Genomic DNA, 24,258 nt, shown 5'->3' on the forward strand with positions numbered 1-24,258 from the left:
ACAAAATGAAGTAGATTGTTAAAGAGAAGTTTTCAGTTGTTCCCTTAGGTCTCTTATGATTAAGTTCTAATAAATCTATGAAAATATACTTAAAATTTGAATATAGGTTACAGGGAAGATGTTCTATATTTTATTTAAATTGATACTGTACTTTCAAACATGATAGTATTTTTTATAGAATATATTATCTTCTTAAGGACTTTTATTATCATTTCTAGAGAAATGTAAATTTTTGTCTTTGAAATCATCTTAATGAGGATTCAAAAGTGGCTTTACAAATGGAATGCTATTTAAAGATGCTACATAAAGATCAAAAGAATTTATTCAAATTACTTTAATAAGAAATATCAAGTGTATACAAAGCTATACACATATTTAAACATAACTATATAGGCTCTCTTACAAAGTCTTAAGTACTTATGTTTTCTTTCTAAAACATAAGCTTATAAAAAAATTAAGTCTAAGCAACAGCTCTTTTGCTTATGAGAAGGTAAACAGTGCAAAAGTTTTTCCAACTTCAAAATTATAGTTAAGATGTTGTTTTATAGGATTCACATGTAACTACTTCCAGCTATTTGTTTGAAGTGTTCCATTTGCCATTTTTATTTGTATGTTTCACCTATATTCAATTTATACTACTTTTTTCTTTTAATTCGATTTCTTTTTTCTCAAATCTGTATTGTTTCAAGGTTTTTTGTTTTGCTTTGCTTTCTCTTGTAAGGCTTCGGTTTCCAGCTGACAATATGCAAGTTTAAATAATGTTTCTTTTGCCTTTTCCACTGGAAGGAATAGGGACATAAATGCACACTGCCAGTACATGTGATCTGTCTCTATTTTAATTTATATTATTTTGCTAGTCCTTTGCCCCTGAGGATCTCTCGTATGGTGAGAAGAAGGTTTACCTGGGACCCCAAAACCCTTCTACCCAAAAGGCAATGACTGTTGTATCAGCTGTACTGCAGCAACAATTTGTTCTCATTTATTATCAACTATATTATATCCTCATATGTACACATGAAGTACAAAGGAATTTTTTTAAATGTAAAAACCTTTATTCAGTCACTTAAAAATAATTTTTCCACTCCAATCCCTTTATCTTTCCTTCCAAAACACAAGTTAAACCATGAAATTTGATTGTGGTTATCTGAAGAAATTTAAAATTTAAATTTACTTAAAATGGATAACCAACAAGGACCTACTGTATAGCACAGGGAACTCTGCTCAATATTATGTAACAACCTAATAGAAAAGGAAAAGAAGTTAAAAAAGAATAGATAACATGTACGTGCATAACTGAATCACTTTGCTGTTCACCTGAAACTAACACAACATCAAATATATTCCAACATAAAATAAAAGTTTTTGTTTTTGTTTTTGTTTTTAAAGAGATCATTAAAAGAAATAAATTTTAGGAGATGTAACATTGTGGTTATTTTGAACATGATCTGCCTTTTAATGCTTCAAGTGCATTATTGGTGAGAATCTCAAGGATATATATATATATATTTTTAAAGAGGTACTATGAACATCATCCTGGACTGAAAATAAAATTGTGTTATGGTCACTATATCATTTTATGATAGTTTTTTTTTTTAATTTTCTTTGTTTGACTATAGACAAAGCCCTCAATTTCTAGGCCTCAGAACCATTGCTAAAATAGAAGGCTTACAATTAGATATTTTCATATTCTATTTCCCTTTATCATTCTTTTGATATTGCGTTCTAGAAAAGCAAAACTGGATAGTCATGGAATTACTTGAAAATGAATTATTGTTACATTTACTGATTACTACCAAAATTACTGCAGATGGTGACTGCGGCCATGAAATTAAAAGATGCTTACTCCTTGGAAGGAAAGTTATGACCAACCTAGATAGCATATTCAAAAGCAGAGACGTTACTTTGCCAGCAAAGGTCCATCTCGTCAAGGCTATGGTTTTTCCTGTGGTCATGTATGGAGGTGAGAGTTGGACTATAAAGAAGGCTGAGCACCGAAGAATTGATGCTTTGGAACTGTGGTGTTGGAGAACACTCTTGAGAGTCCCTTGGACTGCAAGGAGATCCAACCAGTCCATTCTGAAGGAGATCAGCCCTGGGATTTCTTTGGAAGGAATGATGCTAAAGCTGAAACTCCAGTACTTTGGCCACCTCACGTGAAGAGTTGACTCATTGGAAAAGACTCGGATGCTGGGAGGGATTGGGGGCAGGAGGAGAAGGGGACGACAGAGGATGAGATGGCTGGATGGCATCACTGACTCGATGGACATGAGTCTGAGTGAACTCCAGGAGTTGGTGATGGACAGGGAGGCCTGGCGTGCTGCAATTCATGGGGACACAAAGAGTCAGACATGACTGAGCGACTGATCTGATCTGATAGCTCAGCTGGTAAGTAATCTGTCTGCAAATAATCTGTCAGTAATCTGGTTCATTTCCTGGGCTGGGGTTGGGAAGATCCCCTGGCTTCTCCAGGACATGCTACCCCCTCCAGTATTTATGGGCTTCCCTGGTAGCTCAGATGGGGAGACCTGGGTTCAATCCCTGGGTTGGGAAGATATCCTGGAGAAGGGAATGGAAACCCACTCCAGTATTCTTGCCTTCAGAATTCCATGTACGGAGGAGCCTGGCAGGCTACAGTTTATGGGGTTGCAAAGAGTCGGACACGACTGAATGACTAAGCACAGCACAGAAACCTCAGATTCTTTTTAAGTTCTCTTCTCTACTATACATTGAAATTCATTTTTCAGGTCGATATAACGCTATAATAAATATATTCAATAAAAAAATAGAAAAAATCATTTCCTCTCTTTCTTATGGAAAATAGATAGGATCTCTAACTACCTGCAGGACCTCTAGAGATGAATACTATATTGTGGAGTAAAGCACTCTTTAAATAAATGGAATAATCACCAACCTAAGAAACAAACCAAGTTAAAAGTTTCCTGCAAAGCTGTTCTCATAGTTCTTGGCTGTCCCAGGGCTGGGTAACATTTGGGTGAGGCCTGGAAGGAATCTTTTAATTCATTCTGCTATGATGAATAAATATGTATGTATACAAAAAAAATTCTCTTTAGCAATTTTCTTCCTTAACAGAATAATTATTCTGAATTTTGATTAGTTACATGATATTATCTACAAAGCCTATATAAAAACTGTATGTCAAGTTACCAACTCCTTCTAACAGAAAAGGCTGAATTAATGCAAAAAACAAATGTAAAAAAAAAAAAAAGCAAAACAAAATGTTTCAACTATTCTCAAAGATTTTAGTAGAGAGTGATGTTAAATTGCACTTAAAGGATGTTTCATTTGATAGGCTCTAGGCTAAAGAGCAGACATTCATGAGGTTTTGTGAGGAAATGTCCTGAAGAAACAACCTCAGATTTAATTATCTTGGACAGATTATTTTTCTAGTAAGGATCAAAACAATATATTCAATGGTATTTCCATAATTAACTTAGAAAATATTAAACCTTTGAGATTTTCCTTTAATAAAACCTCTTGTGTGAAACTATTAATGTTTTCTTAGTCACACCATGACACAATGAAACAAAACTACTAAACTCTGCCAAAATAGGTTGATATTTTGTATCAACCACTAAATTATACTTACCAAATGGACAATGACAAAAGTAGGACTCCACACCACTTTGACAGGAACCACCATTAAAGCAGGGGTTACATTCACAGTAATTGACTGAAGATTCACACATTTTCCCTGAAAAGTATCAAATTCATTTAAAAAAATTTACATAAATACATTAACACCATTTCTGCATAACCATATGTAATAATGTATCCTGAGAGCTCCTATCCTTGGAGAAAAGAAATACAAGAACAGTATACTTGTCATGAGGACATTGGAATACTGTATTAGAGTTCAGTCTTATTTAGTTGCCCTGTTGTAAAGATGTGCATTGTAATACTTAGGAAGTAATTTGCATAATTATCTTGGAAAGAACTACTGTTTTCAGGGAAATCACAAATGGTGAACATATTTAAATGTTTTCACTGAATTTATTTTCTCTTGTCGATGCCACTTCATTTTTTATGTAGTATAACTAGAAAGCTGAAACTTTTACATTATAATTTTCACCATAGAGACTTCCTTAACACAGATTTTTCAAAGGTAGGAATGAATCTCATTTAGCTTATTTGCCAAATTACAATTCTTTCATTCTCGAGAAATATTCCTTAACTTTGACACACATGTTGTAAAGCAGAATCAGAAGTAATAAAAACCCATCAAACACATTTTCAAATGCTTAGGAAGATTTATTAACTATAGATTATGTATGTATGCTTTGTCTTTTTTTCTAAAATAATAACCCCTAATCAGCATATATTTCAGTGTATAAAGACTTTTCATGCATCGTTTTGTTCATTGAATCAGTTAATATTGACTGGATGTCTATTATGGGCCAGGCATGCTAAAAGATGAAGGTGTAACAGTCAAAAAGTAGACAATGTCTTTCCATGGTATCTCCATTTAGTGGGGAAAATTGATCCATACAACAGGAAACATTTATATTTCACAGGTGGAGGAGAAGAGGTCTTTGGAGGGTAATCCCTTGCCTAAAAAATTATAAAACTATGATATAGACCATTGTAGGTCTGCTCCAAAATCTAGGTTTCAGACAGCTATGATCGAATAATTAATCACTTAGTAGGCAAAATTTAAGGTATAAGGCTAGTCCCATCTGTGTTTTGTTATTCTTGTGATGTTGTGTGGGTTTTTTAATGCAAATATAAATTTATTATAATACCACTATTCTGTAACTGTAAATTATTATAATATCATATCTGTTAGAATAGTTTTTAGTTTTCCAATCTTAAGAAATGAAATCAGATGTTTCTTTATTTCCCAAGAAATAAAAATATTTCTTAGAGTTCTTAATTTCCATTCATTGATAGGAGGGAGAGTTTATTTCTGTAAAGCTATTTCCTACTTCCCAGCATGACTGCACTAATGCCTTTCTTAAATGTCTCATGAAAGCACGTAGTTTTATCTACACAACTAGACAATGTTGTGCATAGATAATCCATTTCATCATAATAAATTAATAAATATGCTTGGAACACAAGTTTTTATTTAATTTAGTTCTGATATTGTGTCTTGATTATGTAGCCACACTTGGTCTGGTTTGTTTGAAATTTTAAGTGAGTCAGGTTTTATGACACTGCTAACTGAACACAATTCTCTGTATCACAGGGTCATAAACAACATTTTTCCTTTATAAATAAATTTGGGAACCTCATCTTGCAAGACAAAACAGTACAATTTCAGAATACCTTCCTATTTTAAGGGGAAATAATGAAAAATAAGCAAGTTACCAATCTAGAAGCACAGAAATGAAGTTTTAAGTATTTTTGTAATGGGTCATACTGGAAAAACAGGGAGGACAAATTTATTCTAAACTCATACAAACTATCGCATCAGAGAGCTGCTCTGTCATGGGAGAACTCTTTTCTCTAGTGTTTTCTAAGTGGATTTGTCACAGATTGTTCTAGAGAAATGTATTTTTTCCCCTAATACAGTATCTGTGTCACTCAATAGAAAATAAAATAAGATCTATTGACTATACTATTCATTATCTAGTTAGTATTAAGAAAGTCACATCCCACTCCATCCATTTTTTTTTCTCACATATGCTATGACACTCATTAAGAATTTTTCTTCTTTTCCTTTCATTTTTTTGGAAACTTTATTTTAGAGCTGTGTTAAAAGTAGCAAGTAATAAAGCTATAGATTAATATTCTTTGTAGGTATGGTTAGTAAACATTCATATTGTAAACAGATATATATAGGTTACAAAAATCACAAACTTTACTTCTTGAAGACTGGAAATGGGGAACAAAGGCTAATCAATTTAGGGTGGTTAGCCATGTTCACTTACTCAAATATTTTCACATATGTTCTCTCCAAGAAAAATGTATGAGTATTAAAACCCAATCATTGATGCTACAAATCTCAACTATATACTTGTTTGAATCCTGTTGGAAAAGACCACCTTAAATTTTGGTTTTAAAAAAAAATAAAGAAATTTTTTAAAAGTATATAAATTAGTTATCTTATTTACCCCTTACAAAATAAGATTTTAACAAAGACATCTGAGTTTAATTCAAACTATAAATTATTTCTGTTAGTCCAAAGTGAGATGTGGAAAGAAACCTCAAAATAAAGACTTACTAATGTATTAAAACATACACTGACTACCTAAATAGAAGCAGATACAAACAGAAAATACTAGTTCGAGAATGAATTTCTTTTAAAAGCTAAACTAAACTATCAGTAGAATTTGATTCTTTAAGTAAACAATATAAATACACACTGGCTAGAGAAAAAAATTCAATCTTTTATTTGACAGTTTACTTTAAGCCAGAGTTTTATTTTCTTATTTGTCAAAAATTTAAGAAATAACTTTTCTACAGGTTGTACAAATGAATTTATTGTTGAGTTTGGGTAAAAGAGCCTTATTTGTTGGTATTAGAGCATGGTGTTAGAGTATGTATTTACCAAAATAATGGTAAATTATTTACCATTAAAATCCAGTTTGAGTACTCTATTTAATGAATAGTATTTTTATTTTACAATTATTATCAAAGAGCTTGCCATACTAGATTTAAAGATACAGTTTGAAACTCAATGTTGCAATTTAAGTTATTGTTAAAAAACTTTTTTTGTTTATGTGACGGAGAGAGGTCCTAATTTTACTTTGAATCAACATAAAGCCTTTAAATGCATTATTCAAGGGCTTGGAAAGTTTATGCTCTATTACCCAATTCAAAGTCAGCAACAAATTCTGTATTGTTCTGCACACATTTACCTACTTAAATGTTAGTGTTGATGGCATAATGAGTATCAGAGAATGCTGCAGCTTGAATTACTCTAACATGCTTCTTGTGCAAACAATCTGCTGTGTTGTGCACTGTGAAACAAAATCTTGCATCATTAACTTAGTGCTGCAAGTCAATTAACAATATTTGTCATTGCCTTGAGGCTTGAAATATGCAGATGGGGCTTGCACAAAGAGAGGCATTTATGTCTCTTGAACTACGGAGTCTTTTTCTATTAAGACATGTTAACTGTCAGAGCAGCTGTTTAGAGGAATAAACTGATCTCATTGCTTTGATATTCATCAATTAACGGTGTTGATATATATTATTTATTATAGATAGCTTCAGGAGATGTAAGCTCCTAGCACATGGAGAAGAGGAATGGCTAAAGATGAAAATGAACGCATAATCGGAGGCAAAGGTATATTCAAACTTACCAAGATTACAGTTTAAACTTACAGGAGAAATTTAGCATGTGTCTTCATGTTCTGGGGCAGAAGGTGTGATGAAATGTTGAACATAAATCAAATATGACGTGATCATCTATGATCTTTTGCACCAGGATATGTATTCAAGTTTCACTTGTTCCAATAGCATATTTTAATGTTACATTAGAGAAAGTTTAGGGCTTCCCAAGTGGCTCAGTGGTAAAGAACCTGCCTGCCAATGCAGGATCTCCTTCAGGAGACACAGGTTCAATCCCTGGGTCGGGAAGATCCCTTGGAGGAGGAAATGGTAACCCACTCCATTTCTTGCCTAGGAAATCCCATGGACAGAAGACCTGGTAGGGCTACAGTTCATGGGGTCACAAAAGAGTTGGGCACGACTGAGTGACTAACACTTAGAGAAAGTTGACCTAAATTTATTCTAACTTGTTAAATTTAGCCACCCAATGGAGCTAAGATTTCTGATATCCCATAGTTTGTGTAGGCTTCAATTTAATAGCTTAGGTCATATATGTTAGATGTTTAGCTGCTAAATCATGTCTGACTCTCTTGTGACCCCATTGACTATAGCCCGCTAGACCCCTCTGTCTATGAGATTTCCCAGGCAAGAACACTGGAGTGTGTTGCCATTTCCTCCTCCAGGGGATTTTACTGACCCAGGAATCAAACCAGGAGACCTGATCTCCTGCATTGGCATTTAGGAATTTTACCACTGAGCCACCAGGGAAGACCATATGTTATTAACAGATACCACAAATAATATTTTTCCATCTCTCATATTTATAGATAGAGAAGAAGGAAAACCATGTGGAACTAACAAAATCCATTTTTATTTAAACTATTTTATTAATAAATATAATTCCGTAATATATACATGCTATTTATTCTGAATGTTTTTGCTTATAAGCTTTTTTATTATTTTGGTAGAAAGTAGTTGTTTTTTTGCATGAGATGTAAATGTTTCCTATTATTATGAAAGGCACTACGAAAAGAGCTCATCTAAATATCCTGATCAATTAGCATTATGGTTTTTCATGTGGAAACAAAGCAAAATATTATGCTTAAATAAGGGTTGCTAGTATTAAAAGCAAAAAGGAAAAAAAAACTGTCTTCCTTTGTATTTTAAAACATATACAAATATGATCTAAATGTGACTACAAATAATTATATAGTGATACACATAATATCTATGATGTTTACAAATACAAACTTACTTTCCATAGAAATTAGAAGTTTCTAGACTAATAGACCCTGTTATTAATGTTTTAATAGAGTTAATGTATCATTTGAGGTAAATTGTGTAATTCCATTCTTGGAAATAAAATCAAAATAAGAACTGAGCTCTTTACCAGTCTTCTATGAACAACTCTTCGGTATTTCATAGAAATTTTCATTTCATATCCATCCAGTAAAGTTTGTTTATATTCTTTGGTTTCCAGGTCACATGATCATTGACAATGTTAATATATGACTGCTGTGATTTCTGAAAGAATGACTCAGTTACAACTCCCATTTTCGTGAAAGCAAATGTTTGCCAAGTTTCTTGGTAAAATTACTATGCGCGACCTGTAAATAACTTTACAGGCCTGGAAAAAAATTCCTTTTTATACTGTCAAGTGACATAAAAGTGATGAATGGACAAATCTCATCCTCCCCTGAAATATCAGGACTTACTAGAGAGCATAGAAAAACCTCCCCCTCTGGGAATACACTCCTGGACTTACTCCAAATAACACACCTAAAATGCATCCAGATGTGTGAAAGTGAAGAGGAAAGGGTAAAGGGGCTCTGAACTAATTCTGTTAAGAGAGACCCAGATTTGGAAATAAGTTCCATATCCATGCTGCCTTCTCTAATGTCATTCATTACTATGAAGGATTGAATGCAGGGTGTGCTGAAAACAGAAAACCTGGGAGCAGGAAGACAAATGCTATGTGGCTACTGGCTATAATTGTACTTTCTAATTAGTGTTCTAGTAAACACAAGAAACTTTCATTTGTACAGGAAATGAAATACTAGGTTTGTAGTTGTTAGACTGATGTTTTCCTCCAGGATTCCCTGAACTTCTGAGGCATAAATAAAATGAAAGATATTTTCTTTTGATTTACTGGGGCATATTGACAGTTGATTCAATTTCTTATACTATTAAGCTTTGTGAAAATCCAGACCTTAATTTTTCAGATGTTCTATACTATGCTATAATGTATTCATCTTGTCTAACATACTTTATGTCTAGCTAATCAAAGCCCCATTGAGTGATATAAAATTAAATTATAAGAAAATGCTCTTAACAATGAAATGAAGTGATTGTAATGGAAGATGAAGTCTCACTATTTCTTTTTTCAGTTTCTTTTTTGGTTCTTTTTCTAGTAACAAAGAAAAACTGATCTGAGAAACAAGGTATACAAACAAATTTGTTTTCTCTAAAGTTCTCTAAATTCATTAAATAAAAGTATTCTTATTCCATGTATATGATGTGACCCTATCATCACAAACCTGAAAATAAAAAAATAAATATATCAGGAATATTATGGCAATAGGAATAATAACTATATCTCTTCATATCTTTTTGTTGTAATCATTCCACAATTTTCATTTTTATACTTGCATCTTTACAGGATGTTCTACACAAAAATTCCCTGTTGAGCTAACATTTAACCACTCCCTGTGAGGGATGCTTAGGGTAAGTCTCTCAGCTTCCCTCAATTCATAAACACTTACTTTTCTAATCTTTAGCACAACTTCTAACTTCACATGAAATATTCAGTTGTGTGTGTGTGTGTGTGTGTGTGTGTTTGAGACAGAGATGGGGCAGTGGCTGGGAATTATTTTAAGCAGGAAGTTCATAAACTCTCACAGCTCCAATTTGCAATACCACAGACTTTAAGAATCACTGAAAAAAACAGCAGTGAAAGTCCACAAAAATAGAGAGAGTAGGAAAATACAGGTGCTTTGAAAGAATTCTGATGATCAAAAAATATCTGAATACATACAGACTTTGAAGACAGCTTCACTATAGTACTTAATGCTAACAGAAGTAAAATTTAACCAGAATGAATATTTAAAAATTCATTCTGTGAGGTACACTTGTGCTTCAGTATAAATTTTGTCTTACAGCTTATTATCTTTGATTGGTTCTTTAAGACATTTTAGTGCATTAGCTCTACATTTCTAAGTCAGGTTACCTGGTAAAGACTAGCTGGAAGAAAAGGAACTCAAAATGATACTTGAGGGATTATCTCTCCAAACAACATTTAATATATATTATAAATATGTATTAATACATTTAAACAATGCTTTCTAATTTAGTGTGTAGATTAACAATTTGTCACCATGATTTTTGATATACTGTTTGTATATCAAAATAGTACAAAGAAATGCAAAACAAAACAAAGAAATAAAACTATCAGACTTTACTTAACTGCCTGTTTTGCTGGATGACCTATATACATAGAATTTGGAAACAAAGAATTATATTAATTAAAAAATTCAAGATTTATATGAAGTATTCAACTGCATGCTTGTTTATATCACCCCTGATCAACTGGATTATCCACAGTTATGCAAATGGAAACTGAAGTGAGCTATGAGGAGGGACAGTATGTAAAATTAATACATTACTTCAAATGACTTCCTTACAAAAAGAGGTTATGATGGTTGTGATCCAGCTTTGGTAGCTCTGTCCCTAGAGTCACCAGAGCATAGGCTTAGCTTCCTACAATGTAAAGTAGGAGCAATAATAGGATCTTTCTGTCAAACATTCTCTGTTGACACTCAGATTCACTTGTATCTTTCCATACTGTTGGGGCTGGAAGTTAGAAAACTATCATCTTTCCAGACTCCCTTCCAGAAGGACTGAGGTTCAGTTTGTGCCAGTGGGTGAGAGTTGAATGATAATCTGAAGGGTAAAAAGAAAGCAGTCACTGTTCTGGGAATCACCCACTACAGCCCTGCAAAGGTGACCAGGAGTGCTTTCTGGAAATACTGCGATGTCTTTATGGCTGAGGTTATTGGTGAATTTTCCTGACTTCCATACTTAGCCAGTGTGAAGCTTCTAATACATGTCTCAGAGAGATGCTGTGCAGTTTAAGTAGAATAATGGACAAAAAATTCTAAGAAGGCTCATATCACAGGCTCACCATAATACTCTCTAGCAAGTGCAGATCAAAGTATGATGAGGTGTGACAGGCGTTTAAAGAGCAGAGGATGTGGAGTAAAGCTTATCATCAAAACTCAGCTCACTTTCTTGTGCCGTGCTGGAGGCAAGTCATTTAACTGTATTCTCTCTAAGATCTAATTTGTTGTCTTTCAATCAGAAGGATAATAATATTCATTTAATAGATTTGTAAGAACTAAATAACTAAATGAATAAAAATGTCTGTGATGCAAGGAACTTTAAGCAGTATTGCAAGTAGCCATTTGATAAATGCTATTAATATTTCATAATGAAGGCCGGGTATGCTTAAAAGTTTCAACAACTACATTTAGAAAAGGATGCAGTGTATGTTTAAATATAATGAAACAATTAAAGAAGCAAACTAGAGAGGAGTAAAGCAAAAAGGCTAGTTCTATGCCCCATGCCTTAAGCAACATTTCTGCTGAGATCAGCATACGTGCCTCGCTCACACTCATGTCATTTTCCGTCTTCCCCATGTACTACCTAATGCAGTCACCCTTTCTTCATTCTAGGACTAAGTGTTAACTCACTCTAGGTGTGAAATAGTGTATCATACTAAAATGGAACTAATAAATAATCTTTATTGTTGAATTCACAACAGAGGAAGTCATTTGGAGAGTCTGGGGGTGGGAGAGGTGGACGATAGAGTGAGAAAGGTTTTCTGGAAATCCTGAACTCATAACATGTATGTAACCCTGTTATTCATAATCGTAAGAGTACAACTCTGGTATGTCTTATGCCTACCTTCTGCCTCTGAGGCTTGCCTTTATAGAAATTCTATAGCATACCTCTGTATCGACCATTATATTAACACTACTATTAAAGCTACTAATTAGCATTGCTATATATTGAAAGTTGGGATCTGTGCTAGATGTTTTACAAATATTATTTGTACTCATTACAACAACCCTAAAAGATAAGTAACTGTGACTATTCTCATTTTATATATGGGGGAGTTGAAAGCGAGCAAGATTAGGGGACTTCCCAAAAGCTATAGATAAATCAAGTTTTGTCAAATCCCCTGATTCTTTCCATACATATGTTTGCTGCCCCTTTTCTTCATTTATATTTTAAGGACATTATTTTGTCAAAAGGTAAAGCTTATATGATCTGCTTTGGCTTATTCAAACTTGCTGTAAATAATCATCAAGTGATTCAGTTCTCCAAATATAAAACCATGAAGTTTACACACGATAGGCTTCATTTAAAAATATTATATACAAATACAATTATCTTAAAAACTTATTTTTAAAAAGTATTCTGCAATATACTTACAAAATTTTAAAAAGTATATCCTGGTTTTATCTATTTCACTGTACTTTACACTGAATTAATAAACACCACAGGGCAACCCAATGTAACATATATGTAATAAAAAGGTATAGTGTACAAATTATAGAAAAGAAATTGTCTCTCCTCAAACTTATCTACAGCATAAATGTATACACATTTGAAGGTACACTAACCACAGATCAGTTAATAAATAGATGATGGATAGATAGATAAGTAGGGCTAGAAACAAAGATCTGTTTATAAGCATATATCATGTTCTATTAGAATGACAAAGAGTAGTCAAATAATATCTCTATATATTTAGTTCTGCTCCCAAAATATCAAGGTATATTGTGACTCAGTTTTGCTCTCCCTAACCTGAGAAATCAGCCAATGATACTTTCTACCCAACTACTAGAAATAACAAGGCATTTAGATCTCAATCTAAATTACAACTGTTGCTTCATCTCTTCACAGTGTGGGTCAAATTTCAATAATCATAGTGATAATTATGGTGAAAATCATAAAATTGATGATGATAAAATAATTTACAACAGTGGCAGTTCTTTAGAACACAAAATAGTCCAGATTTTATACCTTAAATGCACCATGTCCTTTAACTTTAGAACACTTTTTTGAAGATAAGATGCTGTTTTTGCTCTTGTACAAGACACTCAGTAGGTGGACTAAGAATTTAAACTCCGAATGAACTGTGTAAGCTCACATCCCAACTCTACAACAAATCAACCAAGTCACCTTAGACAATCAACTCAATTTCTCTCTACTTTTCTTAAGAAAAGTTTCCTTTTCTTAAAGCTTGTAAAATCATTATCCCTATCACTTGTCAGGTTCCTCCTGAGAAGGGAAATTAATATAGATCAAGTTCCTAGAACAGTGTCTGGCCAATAGTAATCACTTAAAGCATTTGCTATGATTCTGCCTATTCTTTACAGAAAATCATTTGAAGATGACAAAGTTCATAGCTTTCTATCATACTTGATATGACTAGAATCTTGGTGGGCAAAAAAAGAACTTAACACCATCATACCTGTGTATCCAGTTTTGCAAACACAGTTGAAGCCTCCTGGAAAGTTTTGGCAAATGGCACTGTTCTTGCAGGGACTGGGCAGGCACTCGTTGATGTCTCGCTCACAGGCCCGGCCGGTGAAGCCATCCGGGCAGCTGCACGAAAACCCTCCCACTAAATTGTGACAAGTCCCACCATTGTGGCAAGGGGATGGAAGGCATTCATCTATGTCAATTTCACACCAGCTGCCTGTGTAGCCTGGCAGACACTTGCATAAGAAAGGCTGCAGAGGTTCGTTTGCCACGATGATGACTGGAAGGCTCTCATGGCTCTTCAATTCAGTGCTCACGGCTAGCCTCCTGACACAGCTCCCTCCGTTCTGACACGGGCCAGGAGCACAGGAGTCGTGATCCACAGACTCCACCTTCACTCCGCTCTGCCTCAGGAGGATCTCCTTGATGCTTTCAAAGAAGGTGGCTACACCACTGGGATTCACATACTGATTGTGGTTTCGCTTCACAGCTGCCAAAAGAAACGTTCTGTTGTGCCCTTCATAAGCCCCATACAGTTGCACAGCGGTCCCGAGGCCCGTTAGCTGTGAACTGGCAATGCGCAAGAAATGAAGGTAGTGGTTGGTCAAGAAATCCTTCACGGTAGGTACACCAAGACGCAGTAGGATGCTGTTATCCACTGTCGCGTTGGAAAATCCCGTGAAGAAAACTCGGATGTTGCTGGTGACCGTGCTGTGGACACCATCGTTACTAAGGACGGTCAGATCAAACGTGCCATCTGTGGACCTCGGCTGGGAGCTCAGATCACAGGTGCCCCTTGGAATACTGAAGAGGCTGGTCACTCCTGAGGTCAGGGAGCAGTGGAAGGTGTCTAACACATCGGGATCCTGTGGCTTCACGGAGCCTAAAACCCCACCAGGAAACAAGTTACCATAATAATTAACAAATATCTCCACCATCCGAGACTGTGATGGGTTGTCATTTTGGTCTATGACTGTGATATGCACGGTCCCCGTGGAAGACATCTGAGGCACGCCAGAATCCCTGGTGACCACAGACAGATAGAAGTCGGAGATCTGCTCTCTGTCGATCTCTCGGGTGGTGCTCAGAACTCCCGCAGTGTTTAGACTGAAATAATTGGTGGCAGGACCTGTGCTCAGCAGATAGTAGGTAAAGGGGCCTTGATTGGGAGGGAGATCCGGATCTGTGGACTGAAGGGTCATCACCAGAGTTCCTGGGCGTTTGTTTTCCATCACTTCCCCCTCGCTGATGGTCAACACAGGCCCGTTATCGTTTATATCTTCCAGGGTGACTAATAAGGAGGCACTTCCAGTAGCAGAGGGGGTCCCGGAATCCACAGCCAAAACCGTGAGATTATAGATGGGTAGGGTTTCTCGATCTAACTCTGCAGTAACGGTGATCTGTCCTGTCTGTGGATTAATGGAAAAGGCACCATTTTCATTCCCTGATCCAATGAAGTAAGAAAACCGACTCCAGCTGGGAACAGAGTCTGAGTCAAAGGCACTGACAAAGGTCACGTGAGTCCCCATGGGCACCCCTTCACTGATCTGAACGCTGTAGATGTTTAGACTAAAAACGGGGGGGTCATTGGCATCAAGCACAGTGACATTCACAGTGACTTCATCTATGTCTGCACCCCGAATGCTGCCAAAATTCTTGGCCAGTACCTTCAAAGATACCCTTTCTTCTTTTTCTCTATCAAGAAGTCCAGACACATAAATCTGTCCCGTCTTCTTGTTGATCTGGAAACCCTTCTTTCTACTGTTACCAAAAATCAAATAATGAACCTCCCCATCACTGCCCAAGTCACGGTCACTGGCAAATACTTCTCCAACAATAGTACCTGTAGGAGCTGCTTCTGAGATTTCAAAATAGTAAAGTTTGGAAACAAAACGAGGCACGTATTCATTTGTCCCTTTTAATTGGATATTAACAGTGGCAAAACTGCACCTCTCCTCATCGGGGACATTGAAAGCTTTCACAGTAAGATGGTAGCTCTGCTTGGTTTCAAAATCCAAGAAGCCTTGAGTGGTGACGACTCCAGTGTTGGGGTCAATGACGAAGAGGTCACTATCAGATGACTGTATAGTGTAGGCGATCACAGCATTGGTGCCAGAGTCAGCATCTGTTGCATTTAGGTGGATAACTGTTGTCCCACTGGGGGCATTTTCCAAAACAGTGGGGAAATATTCATCAGGGAGAAATACTGGAGAATTATCGTTCACATCAATCACATTTACAGTCACACTGCAGTAACCAGTCCTTGAGACCCATCCTCCGTCTGTAGCACTAACAGTCATCTCATGTTTCTGGCAGAGCTCATAATCAAGGGCTTTGGCGAGTGTTAATACACCTGTGGAGGAGTTGATTGCAAAGATGCCTTCTTCATTCCCTGAGGAAATACTGTACCTAATTAAGCCATTCATAGCTGTGTCTCTATCTCTCGCAGAAACAGTTCTAACAATGGCTCCAACACTGTGGCTTTCAGGGATGGTTGCACTCATGTGACTTTGAGAGAATTCAGGTGTGTGGTAGTTTTCCTCCGTTACAATTATTTGAACAGTTGCTTGGGATGAAAGTGGAGGGTTTCCCTTATCTTTTGCGGTGACAGTGATCAAAAAGTTTTGATTCAGGTCAGATGTCAGGGGAGCTGCTACTGAAATCCACCCTGTATGACTGTCTAACTTAAATTTTCCCAAATGATTTTCATTCAAAATGAAATACTCCACTTCAGAATTCAAGCCAAAATCTTTATCATCGACTGCAGTAACTTTGATTAACTTCGTCCCAACTTTCACATGTTTGGTGACTGGAGTAAAATATTTAGTTTTAAGAAATTGTGGTGCATTATCATTACTGTCCACCGTGTTTATGGTAACTGTTGTCTCACTAAGTAACGCAGGATTACCTCGGTCTGAAGAGGTCACTATAAAACTATGTCTGTTGATGTTCACGTTGCTGAAGCCACTGACATTTTGATATTTTAAGACCTGTTTATTGAAAATCTCTCCTGTGGAGGCATTAATCCTGAAGTACTCTGACTGAGATTTTATAAAGTAAAACACTTGTCCATTTGATCCCTCATCGGGGTCTGTCGCAGATACCTGAGTCACTTTGGAGCCAATTTCAGTAAGTTCAGGGCAATCTAAATAATAGGAGGGTCTGCTAAACCTTGGAGCATTGTCATTGACATCTGTCACAAATATTGTGACATCCGTACTTACAGTCCATCCAGAGTCATGTGCAGAAACTCGGATTCTGTAACGGTCTGTGTCTTCTCTATTTAAAGGTCTACTAATTACAATATCCCCAGTGCTGGGATTAATGGTAAATGGAAGGCTTGTGTCCATTATAGAGTATCTACTAATTGCATTTACACCAATGTCTTCATCAGAAGTTGTGACACGTGTAACTGTGTACCCCAATGGGGAATTTTCAGGAACATGGGCACTGAATATTTGCGAAAACCTCGGGGCATTATCATTTTCATCTAAAATGTTAATGATGACTTTTACTGAGGTACTCTGAGAAGGGGAGCCTCTGTCTGAGGACTTTACAATAAGCACATACTGAGATATTTTTTCCCTGTCCAAAGGTCGAATGCTTCTAATTTCACCAGTGGCATGATTGATACTGAAACTGTGTTCTTTGTTGCCATTAATGATTTCATAATCTAACTGTCCATTGGGCCCACTGTCCTTGTCCACTGCAGAAACAGTGAGTATTTTTCGAGGAGAAAGGTTTTCTAATATTTCAGATACGAATGGATCGTCCTTAAAGACAGGAGGATTATCATTGACATCTAACACGGTTATGTCAAGTTTCTCATAGGAGGAGAAAGGAGGAAAACCTCCATCTCTGGCTTCTATCCATACAACATATTTTTGTATCTTTTCAAAATCTAGAGGCTGACTTATGGAAACCTGTCCTGTTAACTGATCTATCTGGAGTGTGTTGCCAAGATTGCCACTTGCAATATAATAGGACAAAGGTTCTCCTCTCAAGGAGGACCCTGTTACAGTAGTGACAAGAGTGCCTACTGGTTGGTTTTCAGGAAACATGAAAGTCTGTTCTTTGGCTTTGACTTTAGGGAAATCTGCTTTGTTCACAAATCGAACAGTCACTGTGGTAGAATCTGTTTTGGGGACTGAGCCACCGTCTTTTACGTGGACAGAAAATGTCACTTCTGAAGTGCCATTTAGTGCTCCGGCTGCCATAATAGCTCCTCTCAGTGTGTCAATGTGGAATTTTTCAGAGTTTCTACCCGAAAGAGAATAATGGAGTTCAGAATTCGGTCCAATATCAGCATCCGTGACAGTAACTGCAAAGACGAAGGAACCTATAAAAGAGGGAGTGTGCAGTTATAAATCACATGGGACCCCAATAAAACGTCTGATAGTAAGTTAATACAGTATACTAAAACTATATATAAAGCACTCTATTGCTACCTGATACAACTTTATTTTCTGACGATTACTAGAGGAGAACAGTATATCTTATATTGTCTCGAAATTTCCCCAGTCAAATCTACTTAACAGTAGTCTTCAGGGACTGACCTGCCATTATCTACCTAAAAGCCAGACGATCTATGGAATTTAATATTTTTCAGTGTACCTTTGAGAGAAGCACAGGGAAGAGCAATGGCTAATCATTCCAAATTATAGTTCTTAGGAGAAAAATCTGTACATACCTTTCAACAAACACAATAATACATGAGTTCTGCAAAGAACTATGTTTTTGCCCAACAGAAAAAACACATAATTGCTCTATTATGTCTTAAAATACTTTGAATTACATTTTATGTAATCATATAAACAAAAATAATATGCTTAAAAAATAATTGTCAATTCCTTGTGCCCACTGTTCTATGGGAAAAGTTTTTTAATCTGTGAGCTATTCTCATATGGAGATAAAGTATACATATGAATGTGTGTTTATATACATGTGTGTGTACTACAACAATTATACTACAACAATTGTGTATTATGTATATACAATACATATATATGAACAATTATAGTGTAGTAAGAAATAAGAATTGAAGAATGGACTCAATTTGGATTCCAAAAGTTAGTGCTTGGGATGAAGGCCAAAGAGGAACAGACTGTAGAGGAGATAACGCTGAAAAGCTGCCATAAGGATATGCTTTTGATAGACTTATTCAGAAAACTTTCCCAAACCTGCACTCCTAGCCCTGTAGAAGAGTTTGTGACACAAGTGAAAAGTAGTCTAATTTTAAGAAGGCCAGTGATTCTGCTAAATTACAGTATGTTTAATGAGGGGGGAAAATGCCTAAGTCTTATTCACTTTGTATAGGAGATGTTATATTGCATCATTACACATTGGGTATAACTAGAACCATGCCTGCTAGCATCATTTCAGCTGAAGGCCCACTCCAGGGATTCATGACTTTGATACTGGCTTTTTCTTTTAATAAAAAGTTGGCACAAAAATTTATGGATTTTATACTTTCAACTGGTAGCAACTAGACCCTCTCAAGTGAGTAGAAGATCAAAATTCACTAGAGGCGAAATTGTGGATCTGTTTTGTTTTTTTTTTTTCCCCTCTCATTAAAAATATCTTAAAGGAGAGAAAATTAAATTAATTATAACTTCATTTATTTATTTTCCAGTTTCAAAATCCATTTCAAAAATTACCAATGGCAGATGATTTGTGTAGTTCCTAGGAGAGTAGGACATTCTTCCCAACGAAGCAAATAAACCCAAACTAAACTTAAAAGAGGGTTTGAAAGATAAATACATATTGTCAATGCCAACATGGTTCATTATTGGCTCCATACACATATTAATAGAAAAAACTTCATCCATTAAAACTAAGTTAAAAATATTTATAGCAGTAATTAACTAGAAGGATTCTTTCAATAAACCTTTTGAAAATTTGTCTATGAAGCATTGGATAAAATATTAATTTTGTATGAATGAATACAGTTGAGAGCCTAGTACCTCCAAGATAATGTTTCAGGTATAATGTAAGGACATGCCATGAAAAATAGATAATGCCCTTCCTATCGGGGCACACACAAATTACATCTCAGGAAGAAACCTACTTGACTACAAAGTGAAATCTATTTTCATATTTACCAATATTCAATTAAAATTAAGAAACAGCAGAGGAAAGCTGTGGCAATTATGAAATCTTAAATACAATTGGTCTGAGAAAAAAAAATTAGTTTGCAAGAGTCAATGTTCCTTCAATTGCTTTAAACAAGAGTTTAATTTTAGAGGATTTGCAAACTTTGGCTACGTCAGAAATATACCTGCAGAAAAAACAGAAATGTAATTATAGCAAGTGCCCAGTGCATAGTTTTTATTTATCTGTGAGACATCAGAGGCGGTTTGGTTACCTGGCGGAGTAGGAGACGGGATGTGTGTGACATATGGGTGATGCTGAAATCTTGGTGGGTTGTCATTGACATCAGTCACCGTGACGAGCACACTGGTAGAACTGGAAAGAGGTTCTGGGGACCCAGCATCGCTAGCAACAACCACTAAAGTATAATTCTCTTTTGTTTCCCTGTCTAGCAATGCACTGGTGATGATTTGTCCTGTGGATGGGTTGATGGTGAACTGAGAATTTCCACCAATGATCCTATAACTAAAGCAGAGAACAGACATGGGCATATTTCTTCCAGTTTTAATGCTGCAACATCTATTTACTAGAATTTTAATGAGCAAGGCAGAAAAGTCAGGGAAAACATTACAAGTAAGATCACAGAACAGTGAAAGAATATGCTAGTTCACATTTTATGTGAGCATCACATTAACAGTCTTTATGGCAAGATGTCCTATGACCTCAAGCAGGTCTTCACAAGGTTTGTGAGCTTCCTAAATCATGCAGGTCCCTAGAAAATACCCAGAAGACTATCATATTTTAAATAAACTAGCCTGAAAGCATAAATCAGGCTCTTGCTCTAATATTGTGGTCAGTGGCCAGGATCACAGATGAACATCTGTTAAATACATCTAAAAAGTATGTATCTGCTGTGTGCTGTAACATACCAGAAAAGATCAGTGGAAGGTCTTGTTCTCTAAAGACCAAACACTGTATATGACACATATTGAGAGTTGCACTGTGAAGAAAGCTGAGCGCTGAAGAATTGATGCTTTTGAACTGTGGTTTTGGAGAAGACTCTTGAGAGTCCCTTGGACAGCAAGGAGATCCAACCAGTCCATTCTAAAGGAGATCAGTCCTGGGTGTTCTTTGGAAGGACTGATGCTAAAGCCGAAACTCCAATACTTTGGCTACCTCATGCGACGAATTGACTCATTGGAAAAGACTCTGATGCTGGGAGGGATTAGGGGCAGGAGGAGAAGGGGACAACAGAGGATGAGATGGCTGGATGGCATCACCGACTCGATGGACGTGAGTGTGAGTGAACTCCGGGAGTTGGTGATGGACAGGAAGGCCTGGTGTGCTACGGTTCATGGGGTTGCAGAGAGTTGGACACAACTGAGCGACTGTACTGAACTGAACTGAACTGACTATCCAGAACAGCTCAAGAACTGATTATTCATACAGACACATTCCTAGTTACTAATTCTCTCATTTGCTATTCCTCATATGGCCACGCTGCTTTGCTTTCCTGTTGTAAGGAGTGGTATGACACCTTCATGGATATTTTGATGCTAACCAGATTGGTTAGTGGGCAGGAGTTTCCACTGAGAATAGCTTCTCTCTTCTTTCTAAAGAAAAGGCTATCTGTGTGTATTTCTGAGAGCTCAGCTAGGAAAGAAGTAGCTAAGCTTGAAGGTTCAGAAGTTGGCTGTGGTCCAGAATGTTTTCTGTTGGAGGGTAGTGAGGAAATGAGGAAATGGATATCTTTCAAGTCTTCTCCTTCATGCCAACAAGCAAATGCCCTTGTTGGAACCAACGGGTGTTTCTATTGTTTGCTTTGTGTCCATAAAAACATAGCAACAGCAAGTGTCTAATAGAAACAGCAGGAAAAACTTTACATCGCAGCCAGTGCACATTCTTCCTATTAAGTTCATTGTTTAAAACAAACATTTTGGCACCTTCATCCTTCTTTAGAGACATCAGGAACTGTTAAGGAGCTATGTGTTCTTTTTTTGTTGAACAAAAGAGTTCTATAAAATGAGAGCTAAATAGATGGAGCATAGAGAGGGAGTTTGGTTGAGAACTGATTTCAAAATTGATAAAATACTTTATATCACTCAGATTCGAACATCTTATGGCAACTTCACATGCAAGATCCGGAGTAAGAACAACAAAGACTGTATTTCCTGGACCAGAAGTGACTCCTCATAAAAGTACTATTACTGATTATTAACACCCTTACACAGTAGACAATACCTATTCCTGATATTAAAATAAAAATATCATAGGTTTGGAAGTTAGAAATTCAGGAGTCATGAAATAATCACATTGTCTTACCTTTTAGAGAAAGTCTGTAGAAACCTGGGTTATGAGAAGTATGTGAGTTTATTTTGGGATAACTTAATAGGGAGAGAAAAAGTGCTTCATAATGCCACAAGCTTTTTTTTATGACAGCAAAGGTCAGGGTTCAATCAAATATTTGTTCCCTTAAGCATTCACATATAAAAATAAGAAGGATACAAAAAGCATGCAAATTTGATTTGGATGTCTTGCATATGAGAACGTCATGCTATATTAGATTGAGCAATGTGTTGAAAGGCAAATGATGAGAGTTCTGGCCCATGCTGAACTCAATAATCCATAAAAGAACTTTGAACTATAAAGCCTTTAGTCTTTATTTTATGCTATTGCACATAAGACTGTTTAAAAGTAGCTAATATATTTACTATTTTCAAAAAGTAAAGACTAAATTGCCATGTTAACATGTGGTTAGTTTTTTCTAGACTTTCTTTGTTTCTGAAATGTATGAAAAGTGCATCCTAAATATTAGATATCCTTTACTATCTCACAATATCTATAATACCAGTTTTAATCAAATTTATACTTGTAAGTTAAAAAAACAAGACAGAGAGAGAAAAGAAGCATATGTGACAATATAAAATGAACAGACTGCCAAGATCATATGCCTGGGTTTCCCCTACTTAATTCTTTTTTTTTTTTTTTTTTTTTTAGTTTTGGTTCACTTCTCATATTTCATGAATCTCTGTACTGTTTCTCTGATCCAAATTAGTTTTCTGTATGGTTATGAACTTTATTAGATCAAGTCTTGTGCTACCTTCTAAAATCTAAACACCTATGCTTCTCTAATGGCTCAGATGGTAAAGAAACCGCCTGCAACACAAGAGATCCACGTTTGATCCCTAGGTCAGGAAGATCCCCTGGAGAAGGGAATGGCTACCCACTCCAGTATTCTTGCCTGGAGAATCCCCACGAACAGAGGAGCCTGGCAGGCTACTGAATGACTAACACTTTCATTCTTTCTTTCATGCTGTTCTTTACAGTTTTGTAGCATCTTATTGTGTTCTTAGTGTGTACTCAGCAGACAACAAGGATTTCATTTATTTCCTCATTTAAGCCTCGGAACCGTCCTAATAGTGTGGTTTTGTATTAGATTTTTACTTGATAAGGAATTTGAGTCCAAGGGAGGCTAATATAGTTGCACAAAGATGCATAAAGTCTATAAGTGGCAGATGAAGACTTTGAACTTCTGTCTTTATGACCTCAACGTGCACTTTTCCCATTATCCTACAGTAGAAGGAAGATGAGACACAGCCTGGGAGCCTTCAGGGGAGACAAGAAATGCTGTAGCTCATGCTAAGCCCAAAAGCAACTCTTGTGAAGGTGTGCTGATGTAGGATTGGTTTACAATGATTTAGTTCTTTATCGTGTGGCACTAGTGTTAAAGAACCTGCCTGCCAATGCAGGAAACGTAAGAGACAGAGTTTTGATCCCTGGGTCAGGAAGGTCCCCTGGAGAAGGAAATGGGAACCCACTCCAGTATTCTTGCCTGGGAAATCCCGTGGACAGAGAAACCTGGCGGGCTACGGTATACGAGGTCTCAAAGAGTTGGACACGACTGAAGAGAATGAGCACACACACAGAGTTCAATGTCAATCCACAAAGATCTTCATTTATTTTCTGACTCAAGAAATTTACTGTTTCAAATTACTGGTATAAACAGATCATAATTATCTAAAATCTCAATCAATTGTTGCATTTGTAAAGCTGAATTATCCCCATTTGATTTTGTGAATCTTTTTTTTAACCTCTTCCTGAGATTTACTACGATCATAAGGAACTGTGTTGTGGGCTGCTAGAATATGATGATCTAGTAATAGTTTAGAAACTGAACTCTGTAACATAATTCCCTTGGACATGAATTTTGATCTCACTCAAGTACTTAAATTCATAAAATTTCTTAAACTTTCTAAATCTTCTTTATCTATAAAGTATTATGCATGTATGTATTCCTTTCATTTGGTAGTTTTTGAGTGTCAAATGTAATTTCTTTTGAAAAGCACCTGGCATTGTAATTAGTATGTGACACAAATTCAAAAT

At 36.1% G+C, this 24,258-nt stretch overlaps 1 protein-coding gene across 1 annotated transcript in view; it reads right to left on the minus strand.

The window, feature by feature from the left end:
- FAT4 (FAT atypical cadherin 4) overlaps nucleotides 1-24,258 on the minus strand; it is a 178,600-nt gene that overhangs the window by 24,180 nt on the left and 130,162 nt on the right. The window contains exons 8-10 of the mRNA XM_055549364.1: nucleotides 20,150-20,400; nucleotides 13,775-18,124; nucleotides 3,608-3,712 (exon numbers count right to left, since the gene is read on the minus strand). Coding sequence (XP_055405339.1) covers nucleotides 3,608-3,712; nucleotides 13,775-18,124; nucleotides 20,150-20,400 — 4,706 coding nt within the window. The remainder of the gene's footprint in view (nucleotides 1-3,607; nucleotides 3,713-13,774; nucleotides 18,125-20,149; nucleotides 20,401-24,258) is intronic.

The sequence above is a fragment of the Bubalus kerabau genome, chromosome 16 (genome assembly GCF_029407905.1).
Source record: "Bubalus kerabau isolate K-KA32 ecotype Philippines breed swamp buffalo chromosome 16, PCC_UOA_SB_1v2, whole genome shotgun sequence".
Lineage (NCBI taxonomy): Eukaryota > Metazoa > Chordata > Mammalia > Artiodactyla > Bovidae > Bubalus > Bubalus kerabau.